Here is a 23205-nt window from a genome sequence, read left to right as displayed (position 1 = left end):
TTTTACAGAAAAAACTCAACAATTCAGAGATGAACAGGGTTCACTTCATTATATAGAAGGAAGGTGAAGAAGGGAGAAGATAATCAGGACCTCCCTTAGAAAGAAGGCAGACTTGAGTGTGATATCAGACCCATTGGGTAGCAATTACTACAGCTCTTCAGACACAAGTATTTCCTGAGTGATGAACCTACACATAGGCACTAAGGTGGCTAGTTCAGGAGCTACGGAGTTGGTAGGTCCTCTTTGAATTCCACCTCCTCCAATGCAATCTACCTGTGAAACACCCAGAGCATTTACTCAGGATCCAGATAGCAAAGGAGGAAATACAGTCAAACACTCTGAATCAGATATGGAATAAGATGTTCCATGCATGCACTAAAGAGTGTCTACATGTAATGCTGGTCTGGATCTTTATTAGTTTCTCATGATTTTAAAGGGAACTGGAGATTTTATATAATGTGAATTGTTTATTGAATTATGCAAATTAATGCATACTTTGCCTAAATGTGTATTTTGTTTAAACAGAAAGAAAATGTATCAGGTCATGATTATTCCCTAAGTTATAGCTAAAATTACATTGGTTAATAGAGTAAAAATTGATCAAATTTTTAATCATTTAGAATGTTTCAGTGTGTATCTCTTTTCTAGATTTGAAAGATTTTTATTTTATGCTGGCCTGTGCTGAAAAGCATTGGGTTCTTTCAATTTATGGCTCACCGTATCTATCTATGTATCTGTATATCTGTGCATTTATGCATCTATCTATCTATCATCTTCCTTCTTCCTTCCCTCCCTCACTCTGTACATAGGCGGATGCTTACTTACTGAGTTTGGGGCAACATGCAATATTACAACAACTACTTACAAATTAACTGTTTTACACTTCTACCATAGACATGTTACCTTATCACTTTTTTATAATCTGACAAATCTGAAAATTTTTATTTTCTCTCATTTAATGTAGGTACAATTTAACTATACGATTATAGTTATGTAAAATGTGTATATATGTGTGTGTGTGTGTGTATGTGTGTATATATATACATATACACATGTGTGTATATACACACATACACACACACTTATGGTTTAAGTGCATATACATACCCGTAAATTACACTTTCCTTAATATATTTTTCATTCCCTAATTTACCAGGGAAAGTGTGCTGTTGAGTAGTGGTTTTGACTTTGAAACCAGATAAACCTGGTTTAAAATCCTAAGCTCTACACTTACTAGGCTCTTGAGTGTGAGCAAACTAGTTGACCTTTTTTTGTAGCCTCAGTTTCCTCAACTGTAAATGAGACTAAAAACACATTTCTCACAGGTAAGAATTAAGAATGATAGTAACAATGAGAGTATTAGAGTTTCTGACACATACTAAGTACACAGAGGTTTTTTTTTAGCAAAATAAGAAGTGACAGGATATAATTTAAAATATCAACTTCTGTGGATAAAGACACTGTTTTCTCCAAAGGTAAATGATAGCACACGAAAAGAGTAGCCTTCAAAGTCGGTATACATGTACTCTGCTTGGTTTCTCCTCCAAGTACCTTCTCTGGCACCATGGTCAAATTGTGCAGCCTCTCTGTTTGGCCATTTCCTTACCTTAAAAGAAAATGGCTTTAACCCTGTGAACTTGCAAGGCTGATATGAAGATTCACTGTAATGTGTCTGTGTACGTGTGTATACTTTCTATCAAAATGTGAGATACGTAGTAGGAATTTATCTTCAATGTCATAATCACATTTTAATTTATATCTTCAAGTTTTTACAACTTGGTAATATTTGTAATTAGCAGTGTGATTGAGTTTGCTGACAACTTAGGAAAACATGATGACAAAGTTTAAAAGAGTGAAATGATTCTCTTCTTTTCCCTTTTGATAAAGTTTTTGACACATTGCCACCCATGCGCTATCAGGAGACCATGAGTACCATCCTGACGTGGATCCAGCAGTCAGAAAGCAAACTCTCTAGACCTCAGGTTACTGTCACTGAATATGACATCATGGAGCAGAGACTTGAAGAGTTACAGGTCTGTGAATGTTTGAGTGTCTGAAGCAAATAGTACAGATGTCATCTATCAAGCAGTCACATTGGTGTAACTTTTCTTTTCACAATGGTGTAACCTTAAAATAATAGAATTAAAATAATTGTGGCAAGTATGATGGTGTACCAGTTGGAAAAATGAGGACTTTAAAAATGTCATATTTTATGCATTTGTGCCTTTTCTCCCTCAGACAGAAATTCCACCTTTGAAGACAGTGTCATGGTCTGCGTATGAAGTATATTCTTTATTGTTTAGTATGTATTTTCAGACACATTGATTTTGGTGATTATAAAAGCTGTGGTATTATCCCCCCCACCCCTTGCTTCCTGATTTATAAGTCCATTCACATTCCCAAACAGTGGTAAAATCAGTGTCATTATAAAATAAGTTTTAAACTCTAATCTTTTGTAATATCATAATTAGTTTTTGAGTTTTATTACCTAAATTTTTAGCAGCTTTATATCAAGTAATAAAAAATACTAATATGGGAAATGAAAAAGATAATTTGTAAGAGATTTTAGAATACTTTTCCTACCAATTCTGAAAAGCCCATGTTGTATATCCAATCACATTTTATTTTTTAGGACAAGAAAGCATTCATTAATTATATTTATGAGCTGAGATATGTCTCCATTTTGAGAAATAAGAACAAAATTAAAATGTGACTTGTATACGAAGAGTTCTTTTTCAAGAATTAAATTTTTTTAAGAAAGTGATTTTATAATTATTTCTTTAAAAACTTTTATGTAAATTTCTCAGTATATATTGCCGTTTAGACTGTTTTCTCTAGTATCACACCAAGCAACCTAATATTGTTGGATCTTCTTTTTTCTTCATTATGTTGTTGTTTCTAATACTTGGAATGATTTAAAAATTCACTTTAAGGAATATGTGGCTTAATAGAACTCTAACTTCAAAAAGAGTACAAAGATATAGCAATTAGAGGAATGGATTAACTATATACAAAATGGTGGGCAGATGAGCAGGGGAGTAAACTTCTGAAAAAAACGCTGAAGACAAAAATTATTTATAAATATTATTGAGAAATTGTATTAAGTAGCTCAAAAAGATGTAGTTACAAGTTTGTATCAGATGTTGCAACAAAGCAAAATACCACATATGTTAAAATGTTCCAAACATTTCAATAAGCATCATTTTTGGAGAAATTTTTAAGTAAAATATTTTAAAACGTATGATAGAGAAGCACACAAATCACTGGACACAATTGCAAATACTCTAAAAATACTGGAGGCGCTTTTAAAGAAAGATGAGACCGAGGAAAAAATTTGTCTGAATATGGGAGAAGGTCATAAATAAGGAAGTCACAAAAAAACATAAACAGCCATTAAACCTATGGAAAGTTGTAAGTCGAATTGGAAAGGACGAAGTACTAGTTTATAAAATGAAATACCATTTTTCACATCTAAGTTGCAAAAAAATGATATAATAAGTGCAGGTCCAGCAGCAATGAGCTCCCTTCTCACTTTCTGGTGGGAATGCAAATTGAATTGAAAGTTTGCTGAGAAAAATGTTTCACCGCTTGCTAATAACATACAAAATAATTCATGATGTTATACATGTGAATAGTGTTTTCATGAAGTCTTCATCGTAGGCAGTAATCAGAATACACTAAAGAATCAAATAGATGGGGATAGATAGGTAGATCAGAAACATAATTTACAGGAGTGGAAAGCTAGAAGTTACTTTGTAGAGCTAATAATGGGAAATGGTTAAACGAACCAGGAAGCCATTAAATTTTATGTTTTTGAAAAGTACTTAATGATGTGGCAAAACGCTCACAAAAAGGGCCTAGCTCAAAATGTAGTTATATGCGTGCTAGATATTGTCTAAATAATACATCGAATTTAATGAAGTAAAATTAAAGCAGAGTAAAAAAAAATAAAATGCCACAAAATAGGCATGAAACATTATACAACTATAGAAGTTATGTACTGATGTATTTGTGGGATATTATAAGTCTTTCTGTAAAAGAAGGGATGATTGTTTATGTGTGTATATAATAACATATTCAGCGTTTAGGTATACATAGAAACACTGGAAGTTTACATAAAATCATATATGTAAGTGGGTATTTTTTCCGTGTTTTATCTTGAGCTTTTATTATTTCATAACCAGAAAGTAACAAGTGAATATTGAGTGGGGAAAACCTAAAGATAGACATCCTGTTGTAAGCAATTGCATAGGTAACACAGAACAATTGTAAAACCAACTTTATAAATTCTCCCAAAAATTCTCCTAGAATTTCATTATATCCCTGCAAAAAATTGTGAAAAATATGAAACGATAGTTAATTGGCATCAGTAGACCAGTGATAACTTAGTCAGTTTTGTTATACCATGTATCTATATGATTTAGTTAGGTTTTTACCTAGAAAGGTCAGAAATTGTCTTAATAAAAGCCCAGTAGAATTAAATGAAGCTCCCTAACAGTATCATAAATACAGTAGTCATATACAGAAGATACAATAAAATTAGGTGTGCTAAAACTCTGGTCCATTAAGATATACTTTTGGATATATTTGATGTTGTTCATAAAAACAGGCATAGATTTTTAAATAAAATATTAATGTGCAAATTACTTTTATGATAAACGGTAGAATTTAGTTTGTCTTTTTTTTAATGTTTATTTTTGAGATAGAGAGACTGTGAGCAGGGGAGGGGCAGAGAGAGAGGGAGTCAGAGGATCCAAAGTTGTCTCTGCGCTGTCTTCAGACAGCCTGATGTGGGTCTCAAACTCACGAACTGTGGGATCATGACTGAGCCAAAGTTGGACGCTCAACACACTGAGCCACTCAGGCACCCCATAAACAGTATAATTTAAATTACTACTAGTTATTCTGTAAATTGCAGCACATTATCTATTTTTTAGGTGTTTCAATCACATAGCTTTCATTTTGTTTGTTTTTTGAACATTTTGTTTTACTGTTTTTGAGAGACAGAGAGAGAGCACAAACAGGGTAGGGGCAGAGAGAAAGGGAAACACAGAATCCAAAGCAGCCTCCAGGCTCTGAGCTATCAGCACAGAGCCCGATGTGGGCTTGAACCCACAAATGCAAGATCATGACCTGAGCTAAAGTGGCACGCTTAACTGACTGAGCCACCCAGGTGCCCCACATAGCTTTCACTTCAAATACATGTAGCTGAAACTTGCAAGTGAAACTGTACAATGAAACTGGTTATTATTCCTCAATTAGTATACATGTACTTTCCCTTTTTTAATTTTTGAGGCTTTACAAAGTTCCCTGCAAGAGCAACAAAGTGGCCTAAACTATCTCAGCACCACTGTGAAAGAGATGTCAAGGAAAGCACCATCTGATATTAGCCAGAAGTACCAGACGGAATTTGAAGAGATTGAGGGCCGCTGGAAGAAGGTGTCCTCTCAGCTGCTTGAGCATTGCCAAAAGCTAGAGGAGCAAATGGCAAAACTTCGAAAAATTCAGGTAAGTCAGGATTGGACTTTTTGTACTCATTTTTTTTCTTTGCTTGTTTCTCCCCTAGTGATGTGTTATAAATTTAAAGGCAAACAGACATTTAACCTCCATACTTCTTCAAATTCAGTGATGAGATCAAAAGACACACAATTTTGTGAAATCAGTGGGGGTTTTTTTGCATGTTTAAGAAAACCATAATTAAGAGTTTTGCTTCTTAGATTTTCTTCAGAATTATAGTTTTCCCCAAAACCGATAGGACTTAAACATATTTTTAGCTTAATAATTTTCAAAACTAGTCTTTCCGTTAGTCTGGTTGTCCTTTAAAATATAGGTAAAACAATTATCTACCATGTAATATAGTCATATCATTTTATCAGCATATTTTACTTGTAATTGTGTATCTAAATTTGACCTTATTACATGCCATAGACCAGCTCCTACTGACTTAAGTTGTTTAAATGGTGCCACCATACTACTAATCAGGTAAGCTGAAAATAGTAAACCAACAATTACAATTTAAAATCTAAAATATTTAGTGATCCAAGTAATACCTCTCTTATGTGGCGAATTACTAAGAAAAATATTAATGCTGGAATGAATCTTGGACATCATCGTGGCATGCTGGAAAGCATTGGGACAACATGCTTCTGGGTTTAAGTCTCAGTTCAGCTGTTAGTTGTTTGTTTTTACTGCTTACAAACCAAAAAAAAAATGAGCAATCCTAAAACATTCTATAAAGCACAATATACTTACGAACAGGTCTCTACATGAAAACGTATGTGTACACACACACACACACACACGCACACACTTTTACCAGTATCAGAGGTAGAAGAGAATATAATTACATGGTCCTCGCCAACAAGGAGCTCATATTCTAGTGAAGGGAAGTGCTAAGTGTGTTAGTTTCCTATTGCTGTTGTAACAAATTAGTAGCTTAAAACAACACAAGTTTGTTATCTTACAGTTCTAGAGGTCAGAAGTCCAAAATCAGTTGCAGTGGGCTAAAATGAAGATGTAGGCAGGGCTCTGTCTTTTCTAGAGGCTTTAGCAGAAAATCTGTTTCCTTGTTGTTGTTAGCTTCTGGAGATGACATGGATTTCGTGGCTGATAATCCCATCCTCTTTCTTCAAGTTCAGCAGTAGAGCATCTTACAGCCTCTCTCTCTAGCTCTCTTACCCCCAACCCCCTCTTACTAAGAACCCTTGTGATTACATTGTGCCTGGCTCGATAACTCAGAATAATCTTCCCATTTCAAAATCCTTAATCTCATCTGCAAAGTATTTTTTGCTATATAAGGAAGTGAATTAAACAGTGTGGTAAACATTATGACAGTAGACAGAAAGGAAGTCCAACATACACTGGGCAAAGGGGTTATGAAATGTTATTGGAATAGGGGTTATTTGGGCTACACCTTGAAGAAGTAGAATTTAGTCAGCTGATAAAGAGGGGGGAAAAAGGGTACCTAACAAAATGAAGTGATACATCCTCTTAGCCAGAAGGGGTTCACTTTTGAAGAGACAAAAATATGTTTGGAGATAAATAAAATATACTATTAGAAAAATGACCTAGGAGTAGATAATGAGCGGTCCTGGATGCCATGCTTTGAAACATGAATTACAACCTAATAGGGGTGGAATTAAAAGTAATAATAATTTGGAACTTCTGCTATTTTAGAGGGGGGAAAGATATCATTGTTTTCAAAGCATCACTGTGATAAGAAGAAGGAGGACAGAAGAAAAACACTGACACATGGAGAGTGGAGAATGGATTAGCATAGGGTAAGATTGAGGCAGATACCAAAAAGACCTAATGCAGTAATCAAGGAGCCAGTGATAAGATCTGAACTAGGACAGTGGTGATGTGGAAGAAATGCAAAACCAGACTCCAGAGATATCAGCAAGATGATAATGTTGAGAACTGAAGTTCTTAGATTTAGTCAAATGCTTTTAAAAAGCATTATTATTAATCATATTGAAAGAGAAGCTTTCTGTGAAGCACATATTTTCAACAGAAATTTAATTAAGAAGGGAGAAAACAGCACATCTGGGCAGCATATTTGAATTGTGTGGAAAATAAAGGAGCTCGAAAATCATACATTTGAAAAGTAGCCAAAAAAAGCAGGAGGGGGAAAAAAGCAATATATGAAAAAGAATAATGGGAGATACTTGGCTATTTATAAATGATAAAAGATGACATTTTTCACCCGATCATTACTTCAGCCTGGTCAAGCAAATAAGAAATTAAAATCAGAAGTTTTCTCTTGCAAGATGACAAAATCTTGTTCTGCAAAGTTCCCAACTAGAGGGACTATTTAAACTGTCAACTGTAGAAAACAATTTGTGGAAGTTCAGGTTTAGGGAGGCTATAAAGACACCATTACATTGAGTTTATTGTTCATAGTTTGTTTTATGTACTGTAAGGGCACATTGTTAGTATTATCATGAGTTGTTTTGTAACTTAAAATTTCTCTAGAGGGGGATATGATTTAATGTTCTCAAGAGTAACATCATAAAACCACATTTGGTAGTAATTTTTTATTTTTAACAATAGCAGACTTCATACACCAGTGCTCATACTGTGGACCATAAAAATGCAGTCTTAGTAAAAATATTCTTTTCCTGAAGAGCTACTTAGAGATATCCTTCAAACAAGGGAATTGTTCCTGGGCATGTGTTCATAAATATCACTGTGATGAATTGTGTTAAGAGAAACGGCACCCCAGTAATGCTTAAAATGGGTCTCTGATTCCAGAATCACATCAAAACTCTGAAGAAGTGGATGGCTGAAGTTGATGTTTTCCTGAAGGACGAGTGGCCTGCCCTCGGGGACTCAGAAATTCTGAAAAAACAGCTGAAACAGTGCAGGGTAAGTTTTTTATATGACCCCTATCATATGAAGTCTTTTATATGAAAGTTATTATTTGGTTATATCAGTGGTCCTTAAGCAGAGTTATTTTGCTCCCTTTGGGGACACTGAGCGATGTCTAGAGACATTTTTGTCACAGCTTGGTGTGGGATAGATGCTACTGGTGTGTAGCGGCCTGGGGTGCTGTGTGTGTCCCTCAATGTGTGTATCCCCGAACAGCCCCTCACAACAAAGAATTAGCCAGTTTAAATTGATGGTAGTGCCCAAGGTTGAGAAACTGGGTTGGATAAATGAGGAAGAGAAAAGCATGATCTTTTCCTCAACACTCATAAGATTATTTTAGTGTAAAATAAAGTTTAATGTAAAGGCAACGAAACCTTTGAGCTGTTTATTATGTCTTATTGCAGATTTTGAGTCATACTGTGTTGCTCTACTCAGACCTGCTGCACTGTACTCTATTATTACACAGTACGGACTTTTGAAATGATATTCATTATGCCATTGTCATGTCGTGGAATGAAAGTAATCTAGCTCTTTAAAGAATTTGCTTTGCAAATCCAAGCTAAAAAACAAACCAAAAAACAAATCCAGCTTACAAATAACCTTCACACCCATCATGCTATAAACAGTTGCAGCAATATCCTGAGTTTGAAAACCGAAATCATTTCAAAAACAGTGATGTCTAAAGCCCATCATTTTCACACATTTTTCCAACAAGGAATAATAATTTTATTTCCTTGTGTATCTGATCTAAGTAGAATACAGATAATTCCGTACTTGATTCATAGCATCAAAACCACTGAACAGTTTTTGTAAGGTTGAGACATCTGTAGGGGGGTGTATATCACGTTTTAAAGGAAAGGACGTGCATGCAGTGTCATGAATCCTCATTATATGTTTCCTCTCTATGTTGTATTTCTAGTATGTTGTGGTAATTTTTGCAGCTGGCTTAAATTGAATTATTTCCTTAGCTTTTAGTCAATGATATTCAGACAATTCAGCCCAGTCTCAACAGTGTCAATGAAGGTGCACAGAAGATAAAGAATGAAGCAGAGCCAGAGTTTGCTTGCAGACTTGAGACAGAGCTCAGAGAACTGAACACTCAGTGGGATTACGTATGCCGACAGGTACGTACGGTCTCTTTCGCTGCGGCTTGCCTCCTTTTATCTAATTAAGATTTCTTAATGTCTCCCTTTACCATTGCCCATTTTGAAAGTTTCATCTCTGAGTATGTCGATGCCGTAAAGCATGGTTACTTCAAACTAGCCTTTGTCTAGCATAAAAAAACATTCTAATAGTATATACGTTAAATAGTATATATTCATCTTATCGGGATCCTGACTGAGATGACCTTAAATACTGAACATACTGAACAACAGTGTCCTGTTTTTAAGGCCTGATTTTCATCGAATGTTTGCTCTTGTGCATAACTTTGTAATAGTAATTGGATTAGCAGAACATACTTTACACTTGTATACTTGGTACAGAAATAAAATGAATGAGTAGTCTCTGTGCATGTACAAATATGATAAATAATTTTCACTTCAGATTATTAAGATAGGCAAGTTTGGCTTCTTTACTACATTTATTTCAATAAATGAGCTAAAGTTGGGAAATAGTTACGAATAGCTCAGAGGGGGAAATAAAACACAAAATCACTCTGCATATCCGAGTGCTTCATTTTTATGCAGCAGAGTGTTTTATAGATATTACTTTTAATTTTGAGATTGCATTCTGGAAAATTAAATATTATATACACAAGTACTATATATCGAATACTTCTTGTTCATAAGATGAAATTTTGACCTAAAGCAGTGATTATTTTTCAGTATACCAGTACCTTTTTTGAAGTTAATAAGAGGTTTCATCTTATGTGTATTAGACACAGCCAGTCTTTCGTTATTTCTCAGTAACCTTTCAAAGTTGAAAAGAAATCATGCCACAAGGCAAAAATTAAATTTGAAAAAGTAAAGAATTTAGAAAAGTAAAAGGCAAGGCAAGTCACCCAGCTAATACTGTCACTGGCAAATGCTCAACAGTTCTATTAACTCACAGACGAAGATAGCCCTGGGTCAGCTAGCTTGCATTCTTCTCTGGAGTAAGCCGGCTCTAGAAGGAATGTTCAGGAAAAAATATATATTATTTAGGTAATAGATTATACCATTTATGTTTTCCTGCAAGGCCAGTATGAAAGCCATTTGTTGAATGTTTCTAATGGATGAATGGAAAGAACAACACCAATTTAGAGCAAGAGGGAAAATGATAGCATATATATATATATATATATATACACATATATATATACACACACACATACATATACATACACACATATACACACACACACATACATATACACACAACAGTATTACTGAAACCTCAAGGTTTTTGCATATTAGAGAAGTGTAATTTTTGAAATATCTCAAGTTAGTCTTGAAATGTCCTTGTTTAAGACCTTATGTCTGCTATAACATACGCCACAGGTATGCCTTTTAAGAGAGGTATAAACACATTAGCCTGCTTCATAACAAAAATTCCATAGATCCCATCCGTGTTTTCATCACATCCTAGAATATTTTACATCTCTTTGGTTCTCCATGGAATGTATCACACTGTGTATGCTCTGATCTTATGGGCAAGTGATCTGTGTTTCTTAAGAAAGGTATCATGCAATCCAGAACAGAAGTCAGACAATTCAGTAAAAGTATGGAAGCCAAGCTTGAGTATTGGGCCCAGTTCAGGGCTCCAGAGAGCACTGGAAACTGTAAATCTATGCGTTACAGAAATGGCTACACACAAAATGGGGTGTGATGTTCTTTCTTGGGTTAAAATTAACTCATTTGTTTTTAGATGCCAGAATCTGAAAAAAAACAATTAGAGACAAAATTGTCCAAATGTCTGATATACTTGGAGATCCTTTGAGATCCCATGATTTGATTTTGTTGGTATAAAATGGTTGGCTTTTTAAATTCTAAAAGTTTGGTATCCAAATAAAAAAACCCAAGATTTTAGGGGTTCCTGGGTGGCTCAGTCAGTTAAGTGTCCAATTCTTGGTTTTGGCTCAGGTCATGATTGCATGGTTCATGGATTTGAGCCCCACATCAGGCTCTGTGCTGAGAGTGTGGAGCCTGCTTGGGATTCTCTCTCTGTCTGCCTCTCCTCGATTTGCATGCATGTGTGCACTCTGTATCAAAATAAATTTATAAAAACTAAAAAAAAAAAGTCCCAAAATTTTAGTTATTTCTAAAATAAAGGATAATCATCATTCAAATAACTCACAAGTTGGTAGACCATACTGGAAAGAAGAAAGGAGGAAGGGAAGGATTTCATAATTATACATATCTTTACATTATTTTGTTATGTGGTTATTAAAGAAACTAATATACATACAATTACATAATTTTTAGAGAAACATTTTTAGGATTTCTTAATTACTTATTAGAATATTTCAGTATATATTATTAAACATTTTGTAACAGATGCTAAGTAGGGAAGAAAATAAACATGATAAATATCTATCTTCATGGTGGGTATAGTTTAGTAGAGAAGACGGAAAGTAAATGAATTAACATAATATTGCACAAATGCCTAATTTTAATGTCGACAGATTCTCTGAAGGAAGCAATCCGAATGCCCTGAATGAGAGTAAAGGAGCAGGGAGCCTGCTTTTTGTTGGGTAGACAGTTAAGTCTTTTCTGAAGAGGTGGAATGAAAGCTGACATCTGATTAGTGCAAAGAACCTGGCACTTTGACAGGGGGACTAGGGAAAGTGTGGATCTGAGATGAAGTGGGAAAAAGTGCTGAGGCAGGGGAGAAGAGTGAGCATGTATGCGGAATAGAAGGGAAGCCTCTCTAAGTGGGGCAGTATGAGCCAGGAGAAAACCAGGGGGAAATAAGTCGTGAATGGTCTCATGAGTCATAGTGAGGACTTAGTATGCACGTTAAGTGCATTGGGAAGGTATTAAGCTTCCAGATACAGAAGTGGCATCATCTCAAGTGGCTGTTGAAAACTTTTCTCTATGTTCCTATTCTATGAAGAATGGCTGGAAGCGGCACAAGCGGAAACAGGCAAGAACCGCAGTTGGCCAGCTAGAAAGTCCTCCTGGCAAAGGACAGGAAGGGCATGAGTGGAGATGGAGAGACAAGAAATTTGAAATACGCCATCCTCTGGTGACATTATGTTTGGTTCACTGTCCAAACCTCTCCCGATTTTTTCCAAAATCGTCAGTAGAGATGGAGATCACTTTAATGCTTGTTGTTCTGTCTCTCATTACTGTTTATGTATTTTCTCATTATATAGCAAATATTGTGTGGAAGGGATATGTAATTCTGGGAAAACTGGACCAAAGTGCTTGTGTGATTCAAACTTTGTTGAAACTCTTTCCAGCAAGAGCTGTCTCCAGTAAGGTTATTTCACTCAGTGTGCTCAACGTTATGTTTATATAATGTAGTCTTAGCTTTTATCCGTCTTTTTGCCAATTAGGCAAATTCTTCCTTGTTATATTTTTGATTATGGATTCTACACTCATACCCACCTTTGACTGTTATTCTTTTTCTAACATGACACGTTCCTTTCTTCTTTTAATCAGATCCTTTTGGAAATGACAGTATTTGCTGGTAAAGAGTCCAGAGAGTCAAGGAGGAATCAAAATGTTTTCAGTTTCCTGTGTTACACAACAGAGTCGGCCACAATGCCTTTAACTAATGAAAGAAAGACTTGGGCCTGAAGAAGGAACAAAATTGACTAGCTTAGTAGACTACTCAGTACTTCCATTTTGGTCGTGTTTACTTTGGAGAAGTAGACAATTAGAAGTACATCTTGAACTGGGCGTATAAACTATGTATATAAAGACAGAGATGTCATTTATATAAGGTAACTCCCATCTCACAGTGAAAAGATTTCTGAGGCTCACTTCCCTGAAATGCTTGGCCGATAAAATCAAAAACTCTTAAGGATGGAGGAGGATTTCTCATGGTTTCAGAGCAAACATAGTAAGACCAGGAGCTCTGGAACCATATCGCCTCAGTTTAGATCTTGCCCCCACCATAACCTACGGGTGTGGTACTGGAAAAGTTGCTTAATCTCTCCCTGTTTCAGTTTCCCAGTATTGAGAATGTGATGATATTAATGCCTACTTTATAAGAATTTTACAATATTGATCAAATGAGTTAATCTTGTAAAGTATGTAGACGAGTACCTAGCACAGAGTAACCACTATGTACATGCGTGGTAAATAAAATAAGCAGACATAAAATAGACATAAACCTGCATATATAAAATTATAAAACACGTGTCATTTCTAAATAATTAGTGCATAAATATATATTTTTTTTAATTAGCAGCTCTAAATTTATAGTAGTTACCAAGAAACACTGGGTCTAGAGATTAGAAGGATGTCATTGTCATAAGTTGCAAATCACTGTCTTTTTCTCACTCAATGCATATTTTGGGTACAATCATCCACAGATCCCTCAGTCACTCTTCCTTATTTCTTGAATATTTTAACAACGGACTTACTGTCATTACTGTCATAATTCTTCCTGATTTCAATATTTTCTCGGATGATTCTTCCAGCCTTCACTACCTTGAAAGCTCCTCTAATGATTGTGTCTTCTATTCTACCTTAGCTACCCGGTCTCAGCCCCGTAACCTAAACATTGTCATTACCAGATACTTCTCCATAATTTCAACCTCAGGTACCCTACTCTGCAACCATCAGCACCTTAATTTCCAGCTCATTCCCTCAGTAATCCAACCTCAAAAATTCTTCCTTCCTAATGGAATGCATAGTGCAGTGATCTTACCAGCTTCTCATTAGAAAAGCATTTAATCTTGTCTTGGCCATTCCTTACTCAAAGTTGATTCTATAATCCATCATTAAAAGCACCCCTTGTGTTTTCCCTCAACTCTCCTGTCCTCTCCTGTCTTTCTATATTATATCCATGTGACAGTATCCTACATGGATATAAGGTCAGATCAGATCCACTTTTCAGTTGATGCTGTGCCAGTACCGGGAAGGATGAACATGGCTAGAGGAAAACACATATCATAACGGGCTAGTCTCATTTGGAAATCATGAGTGCAAACTTCAAATAGCCCCTTGGTGCTTATTGGTAATCTTGCTGCATTATTCATATCCATTCACAGCCCCACCCCTCTGATGAGTATTTCACAAATTTCTTTTTGCAGATCTCTGCCGGTTCTTCTTCTCTCCTTCCTGTGTGGCAGTTAACTAGCTTTGTGTTTCAATGAAGAAAATAGAAACATTTAGAAGGGAGCTTGCATCTACTCCCACTGACTTGCACGTTAGTTAACGACTCTGTTTTCCCATTGTTAACATGAGTAGCCTGTGTATACTCCTATGTAAGACGAGCCTTTCCACTTATATGTTGCATACCATCCTCTTTTTTCAGCACAGACATTAAGTCACCTGTTAAACATCCCCTACCACCTACATCAGCAGTATATTTCAGGGTGTGTAGGTGGCTTAGTCGGGTAAGTGTCTGCCTCTTGATTTTTGACTTACGTCATGATCTTGTGGTTCATGATCTCAAACCCCGCATTGGGCTCTGCAATGAGACTGTGGAGCCTGCTTGGAAATCTCACTCTCTCCCTCTCTGTTAGCCCCTACCCCGCTTGAATGCTCACTCTTGCGCGCTCTCTCTCTCTCTCTCTCAAAATTAATAAATAAACTTTTAAAGAATAAAATGTATTTCTTTCCCCTACTAGATCATTTCCATCAGTAGGAAATTATTCTGTAATGTTTCCTATCATTAAAAAAGACACTCCCTTGGGGTGCCTGGCTGGATCACTCAGTGAAATGTGTGACTCTTGATCTTGGGGTTGTAAGTTCTAGCCCCACATTGGGTGTAGAGATTACATAAAAATAAAGTCTAAAACAAACAAACAAACAAACAAACAAAAACCTTTGCTTCACATTCCCTCCAGCCACTTCTCCATTTTTGTTCTTTAGAGAAACTCTTTCCATACCACTCGTCCTGTTCTGTCTTGAATGCCCCCTAATCAAGTTTTCATCCTCACCACTCACTGAGGTAATTTTTGTCACAGTCACTAGTGAATTCACATCATTAAATCCATTATTTACTCTTTATCTTTGTTTGATTGGCTTCTCTATCATCTTTTTCTCTTGGTTCTTTCTTAGTCTGCCTTCAGTTTCCATGACCACTATAAATACCTTTAGTGGTTCCTTTGCCTGGACCTCTAAACTTGAAATCATTCTAGGGCTCCATCTTTGGACTTCTTCTGTTCCTTATCTCCACTAAATCTCTAGGTAAACTCATTCAGCTTTATGGCTTTAAATGTTACGTGTAAGTTATTGCTTCCACAATTTTGTTATAATTTGGACTTTTTCCTAAATCCTAGATCTGTATATCCATCTTCTGACTCAATACCTCTGTATTGATGAATAGATACATTAAATCTAGCATGTGACCCAAATTCCTTATATACTCCTCAGTTTCCTATTCTAGTAGTCACCCTGGAAGAATAAATGAAACTTCATCTTTCCATTTATCCAAGCCCAAACTCTTAAGTCAAGTCTTCTTGTCTCCCTGTGCCTTTGTGGATGGTGTATGATCCAGCATCATATGCCAAGGTACTTGGGAGGATTCTCACCCTCTCCATAGGGTCTACTGCCTGTTGACCTTGCAGTAGTCCATGAACCTTCTCCAGCCATTTTCAGCCATGGTCTGATAGCCCCTGCAGAACACTGACTTAGAAAACCACCCACAGAAAGTGGAGCCACTTTGTAGGTCCAAGAGTCAAGTGGAGAAGATCAAATATACTTTTGAAACCAAAAAAATCTGAGGCTGGATGCATTGGAGAGGTTTGAGGAAAGGTCTGACTTTACCTGCATCATTCCTTCTCCAAGATGACACAGGTCAGTGCCAAGAGAGCTCTTACCAGAACCCTGGTTTCTCCTGTGCAGAAAAGTGAGACCATGTGATGAATGAGTGCCCAGCTTCACAGCCATGCGGGGGTGTTAAACAAAGAGGAACATTTCTCTGTCCTTCATCCACAGTACAGAGCTCCACCAGTTTGGGGTAGTGAGCAGCTGGGAGAGCAGCAACCAGGGCTGGAAACTGTATTACAAGTACACGGATCGTAAGAATATCACTGACTCCATCAGGAGTTCTGCCTACCAGCCACTGGGGTCAGTGTTTTCTCCAACTTCCCACAGCACCACGACTGCCCTTCATGCCACACCCACTTGCATCCCGACCCTTTGGCTGGCTCCCTGTGCATACTCTGGCTGGTGACAAGGGTGAGCTTTTGTAGGATGCTAATGAGCATGCACAGAAGGTTGGTCTAAATCTGCAAGTCTTGGAGAGACCACACACCTGAACATTTAGCCCCACTCTCGGGAAAGCAAAAGGGAGGCTGTCAATACCTAGTATGGTTTTTGCAGGATGAAGGGAAGCCATATAAGGGTAAGAATTCTCCCACAGTAGGGAACAAGAATTTTGGAACATTCATATTCATAGAAGCCTCAGATAGCCTCAGAATCCCTAACAAGGTTGACAGAAGGTATTTATCTTCTTAAGGCAGATAGTAAAGACTGGAGGAGCTGACTTTTACTGTGAATGCAAAGACAGTGTTGCCACACTTCAAGGCACATGGACAGTCAAGGAATCACGACACCACTAAAGGATCATAATAATTTTCCAGTAACCAATCTCAAAGATAAGGATATCTGCAGCTTATCTGATAAATACTTCAAAATAGTTTTTCAAAGGAAACTCAATGAGCTGTAGGAAAATAAAGACTATTCAATTAAATTAAGAAAGTAATAAATGAACAAAATGAAAATTTTTAAAAAAAGAAACAGAAATCATAAAAATACACAAATCTGAGAGCTGAAGAATACAATGAAAGAAATGGAAAATGTAATAAAGAGCATTAGCAGTAGAATGGATCAAGTTGAAGGGGGCAGAGAACTTATTTATGGAAATTATGGCTGCATGCTTTTCAAATCTGGAAAGAGATTTGACCATCTAAATTCTGGAGGCTTATAGGCCACCAAAAAAATTCAACTCAAAAACATATTCCCCAAGAGACATCAAAAATAAATTAGTCCCCCCCCCCCCTTTTTTTTAGCAAAATGAGTTTATTTGGGAATAGTAGAGGAGATGCAATTTGGGACAATTAAACTATGGCAAACCATAGCAAGTCTGAAGAGACAAAAGCAAGGTCAGCTGCTAATAGGTTTTAGGGAGAAATTGGGGAAGGTTGTTTTGAACAAAAGGTTTTTGGAGAAGAACAGAGTTTAAGGTTGTAGCAGTTTCTCCTTGACTATAGGCATTAGTTAGCATATTGTTCCTGGGGTAAGAAGAGAGCTTCCTTCTTCCTGATGGTTATGTAGGCTGCAAGGGGGGTGGTACATTTGTGACAGCTTTCTCTTCAGGTCTTCCTGACTCCATTTTAAATGAGGTTCCCTGTACTTATTTTCACATTTTTTGCCTACAAGGGAACGTCATAAGATTTTCTTCCGATTTCTCAGCCAATACCTTACAGGCAAGGAGACATTGGGAAGATACATTTAAAGTGCTGAAAGAAAAAAATTGCTGGAGCCCCGGGGTGGCTCATTTCGTTAAGCGTCCACCTTCATTCAGCTCAGGTCATAATCTTGCAGTTCATGTGTTTGAGCCCCACGTCTGTCAGGTTCTGCGCTCACAGTGTGGAGCCTGGTTGGGATTTTTTCTGTCTCCCTCCCTCTCTCTGCCCCTCTCCTACTGTGATCTCTCTTTCAAATAAACAAACTTTAATAAAAAGAAAAAAATGCTAACCAATAATACACTGTCTGGCAAAGTAGTCTTTCAAAAATGAAGAAGAGATAAAGGCTTTGACAGACATACAAAATTTGAGAAAGTTCATTACCACTAGGCCTGCCTTAGAACACCTGCTGAAAGGAGATCAAGCTGAAATTAAAGGATGTTAATTGGTAACATGAAAATATATGAAAATATACTACATGCTGTGATATACTGCATTAATAGAATGAAAGATTAAAAAAAATACCATCTAAATAGATGCAGAAAAAAATTTTGACACAATTGACAAAGTTCAACAAACTTTCATGAAAAAACTTAATAAATTCAGTATGAAAGGAATGCCCCAGAACATAATAGAGACCATATATGACAACTTTTCAGCCAGGGTCCTACTGGGTAGTGCAAAGCAGAAAGCTTTTTCTCGAAGATCAGGAGCAAGATGTGGGTGCCCACTCTTACCACTCCTGTTTAACACAGTATTGGAAATCCTAGCCAACATAGTTAGGAAAGAAAAAGAAAGGCATACAAATCAGAAGAGAATAAATAAAACTGTCTATTTTTAGGTGATGTGTTCTTATATATAGAAAGTCATGAAGACTCCACCAAAATACTGTTATAATTAATAAACAAATTCAGTCAAGTTGCAGTCTACAAAATCATTGTATAGAACTATATGGAAATCAGTTATATTTCTATACACTAACAACAAAATGTTTGAAAAAGAAATAAAACAATCCTGTTTGTGATAATATCAAAAACAAAAGGAACAAGCTTAACCAAGGAGGTGAAAGATCTATACTACGAAAACTATAGGATTTGATTAAAGAAATTGAAGAAAATACAAATAAATGGAAAGATATCCTGTGTTCATGGGTCAGAAGACTTAATATTGTTAAAATGTTCATCCTACCCAAAGCCATTTATAGAGTCATTGCAATCCCTATTAAAACTCTAACGACAGGGGCACCTCGCTGGCTCAGTTGGTTGAGCATCCGACTTCACCTTAGGTCCTGATCTTGTGGTTTGTGAGTTTGAGCCCTGTGTCAGGCTCTGTACTGACAACTCAGAGCCTGAAGCCTTCTTTGGATTCTCTCTCTGTCTCTGTCTCTCTGCACCCCCCCTCAAAAATAAATAAACATTAATTTTAAAAAATCCAATGACATTTTTCTCAGAAATAGAACAAACTTTCCTAAAATTTGTGTGGAACCTCAAAAGACCCCAAATGACCAAAGCCATCCTGAGAAAGAACGACAGAGGCATCATACTTCTCATTTCAAACTATATTACAAGGCTCTAGCAATAGAAACAGTATGACATTGGTGTAAAAATAGACACATAAAGAAGTGGAAGAGAATTGACCACCCAGAAATAAACCTTCATGTTTGCAGTCAGCTAATATTTGATGAAGGAGTCAGACTTACTCAACAGGAAAAGGATAAGATCTCTTCAATAAGTGGTATTTGGAAAACTGGATAATCACACACAGAAGAGTGTGATTAGATTTGTAACTCACACCACAAAGATTAAGACAAGATGTGTTAAAGACTTAAAATACCTGAAACCATGAAACCCTTAGAGGAAAACGCAGGGAGAAAGTTCTTTGACGTTTATCTTGGCAGGGATTTTTTGGATATGACACCAACACACAAGCACCAAAAGAAAAATAAATGGAACTACATCAAACTGAAAAGCATCTGCACCTCAGAAGTAACAATCAGCAAAATTAAAAGATAGCCTACAGAATGGGAGGAAATATTTTCAAACCGTGTATCTGATAAGGGGTCATTAGGTAAAATATACAAGGAACTTGTACAACTCAGCAAAACACAATCTGGTTTAAAAATGGGGAGAGAAACTGAATAGATGCTCTTTCCAAAGAAGACATACAAATGGCCAAAAGTTACGTGAAAAAATGCTCAGCATCCCTAATCAGGGAAATGCAAATCAAAACCACAGTGAAACATGACCTCACATCTGTTAGAACGGCTGTCATCAAAAAAGGCAAGAGAGAGCCAGTGTTGATGAGCATGTGGAAAAACAGGAACCCTCGTGCACTGTTGATGGGGATGTAAATTGGTGTGACCACTATGGAAAACAATATGGAGATTCCTCAAAAAAATTAAAACTAGAGATATCTTATCCAGCAGTCCCACTTCTGCATATAGTTCCAATGGAAATGAAATCAGAATCTCAAAGAGGTATCTGCACCCCCACGTTCATTACAGTATTATTCACAAAAGTCAAGATCTGGAACAACCTTAATGTTCAGCACTGGATGACTGTATAAAGAAGATATGGTGTACATATACATGTATGTGTGTGTGTACACGTACATACATAATTACATATATACCTACAATGGAGTATTATTCAGACATGAGAAAGGAAATCGTGCACTTTGCAAAAACTTGGATGAACTTTGAGGGCATTGTGCTACGTGAAATGAGTCAGAGAAGACCAAATAGCGTATAATTTTCTATGAGAAATCTAAAAAAGATGAACTGTAGAATAGAGTAGTGGTGGTGGTTGTCAGGGCTGGGGGTGGGGCAAATGGAGAGATTTCAATCTAATGTTATAAACTTCTAGTTATACACTGAATAAGTTCTTGAGATGTAATGTATAGCCAGGTAACTATAGTTAACAATACTGCATTATATGCTTGTAAGTTGGTAAGAGAGTGGATCTTAAATGTTCTTACCATGAAAAGAAAAAAAAAATGGGAATCATGTGAGGTAATGGAAGTGTTAACTAATCCTGTTGTGGTAATTGTTTCACAGTATGTATATTTATAAAATCATCACATTGCATACCTTAAACTTATAAAGGGTTATATGTCAATTATATGTAAATAGAGCCGGGGGTGGAGGGCAGCTAGTGAAGTGAGGAAGGGCAATGCTGAATGTTGCGTTCAGGAATTCTAGAACAGGAAACATGAAGAACTTTCTGTTCTGTACTTAGTTGTGGCAACGTCATCTTAAACTGTGGGGGTAGATTGCACACTTTCAGGCTAGAATGTTTGCATCACTAGTATGACAAAGGTAAGGGAAAAATTGCCTATACCTTTTTATAGATCCTTCTAAAATATGAAACAAAAAAATTAATATCTCTGTCTGATCAGGCATAGAACTATGGAATGTTAAGCTTCGAAAAGACCTTGGAAATCATGTGGTCCAACTGTTAGATTAGTTATAGAGCAGAGATAAAGAAAAATGAGGTGTTGTCTTCAGGTTCACCTAACTTGCTACTGATTGAGTCCACGTATCCTGATTCCAAAGCTGATGTTCATTCCAGTACATTTGTGCTGTCACTTCAGAATGACTTCCTGCCTGGTTTTCCTTAAAAAAAAAAAAAATCAGTCCTGATTCCTTTCTTCTGGTTTAGTTTAATAGCGTGTGTGTGTGTGTGTGTTTTTGTTTGTTGTTTGTTTTTACTATAAGTCTTTGGCTTAGTTCCATTAGTCATTCTAATATTGTCACTTTGCCAACTGCCTGGAAAGATTATAGCAGACGATCTAAGTAGAAATTGAGCAACCTGTTTACTTACACTGATTATAGGCTCATTGATTATGTAAATAGTCTTTATACTTTAATTAGTATAACTGTTAGGCATACTGTTCTACCTGTGTCACAGTGAAGCAATTATTTACATTTCAGTGGATCACCAAGGAGAGTAAAGAACTGAAAGTTGTTTTAATATCATTATATTAGGATTAAGATGGTTGTAAAGAATAAGGAAAATTAATATGGTTCTGCACATATTTAGTATTTGGTAGATTACATAAAAGCGTTATTATACTAAAATTATCAATTATATGTTAAGACTGTTCAATTAAAATTACATTACTTGAAAGATAGAACTCTACTTAATTTCACGGGAAAGAATTGATGACATTGGAGTAGAGTTCCTTTTTTTAAGTAAAAGAGACACAATATATAATCATTCTAGTACAAAATTAAAATTTTACCCTCAGTGTGGTACAACAGGGTACTTTGTAACAAGTGATTAGCATTCACAATTTTATTTTAGATATTTAAAGTTTTCTGTTTTTCTGGTTAATAAGTAATACATTCTTCTCTAAAAATTAGTACCTCAGGAATCTATGAAGATTTAAAATCACAAGTCTCCTATTACCACACATAATGTTTTGCAACCTGCTTTTTAATCTTGAAATTATATACTGAACGACTTTCACTTCAGTACAGATGTATTGGTGCTAGATAGTATCCCATTGTGTGTGTGTGTGTGTGTGTGTGTGTGTGTGTGTGTATCTCACAATTTATTTAACTTACTCTCCGTGGAAGCACATTTGGATTTGTTTCTAATATGTTGCTACCTTCAAAGCTGAAATGAACAGTGTTCATCCACTTTGTATTTCTGTGGTGTTGTGATTTTTCCTTTCTCATTCGTGATTTGGAGTCCTTTCTCTTTTCTTTTTGATAAGTTTGCCTAGGGGGTTATCAATCTTATTATTTCTTTCATAGAACCAGATCCTAATTTCATTGATCTGTTCTATGGGATTTTTTTTTGTTTCTATACCATTTATTTCTTCTCTTATCTTTATTATTTCCCTTCTTCTTGCTTTAGGCTTCATTTGTTCTTTCCTTAGCTCCATTAAGTGTAAGGTTAGGTTGTGTATTTGAGATTTTTCTTACCTTTTGAGGTACGCTAGTACTGCTAAAATACTTGCCTCTTATGACTGCTTTGGCTGCATCCCAAAGGTTTTGGATCATTGTGTTTTCATTTTCATTTATTTCTATGTATTTTTTTCCTGTCTTCTTTAATTTCTCATTTAACCCATTCATTCTTTAGCAGGATATTCTTTAACCTCCATGTATTTTTGGTCTTTCCAAATTTTTTCTTGTCGTTGACTTCAAGTTTCATTACTTTTTAACAAATTATTTATTTATATTTTGAGAGTGAAGGAGAGCACAAGTGGGGAAGGGGCAAAGAGAGAGAGGGAAGGAGAAAGTCCCAAGCAGGCTCCACACTGCCAGCATGGAGTCTGATGCAGGGCTTGAACCCACAAACCCATGAGATCATGACCTG

The 23205-nt window shown here is 36.2% G+C and overlaps 1 protein-coding gene across 16 annotated transcripts in view; it reads left to right on the top strand.

The window, feature by feature from the left end:
- Positions 1–23205, top strand: part of DMD (dystrophin) — a 2092562-nt gene that overhangs the window by 794666 nt on the left and 1274691 nt on the right. For all 16 annotated transcript variants that reach the window (XM_053201917.1, XM_053201921.1, XM_053201923.1 and 13 more), the window contains 4 exons: positions 1888–2033; positions 5296–5508; positions 8254–8367; positions 9339–9494. In XM_053201917.1, coding sequence (XP_053057892.1) covers positions 1888–2033; positions 5296–5508; positions 8254–8367; positions 9339–9494 — 629 coding nt within the window. The remainder of the gene's footprint in view (positions 1–1887; positions 2034–5295; positions 5509–8253; positions 8368–9338; positions 9495–23205) is intronic.

This window comes from Acinonyx jubatus, chromosome X (assembly GCF_027475565.1).
Source record: "Acinonyx jubatus isolate Ajub_Pintada_27869175 chromosome X, VMU_Ajub_asm_v1.0, whole genome shotgun sequence".
Taxonomy (NCBI): Eukaryota; Metazoa; Chordata; class Mammalia; order Carnivora; family Felidae; genus Acinonyx; species Acinonyx jubatus.
The sequence above is the reverse complement of the archived record's forward strand: the minus strand, read 5'-3'. Positions and strand labels throughout refer to the sequence as shown.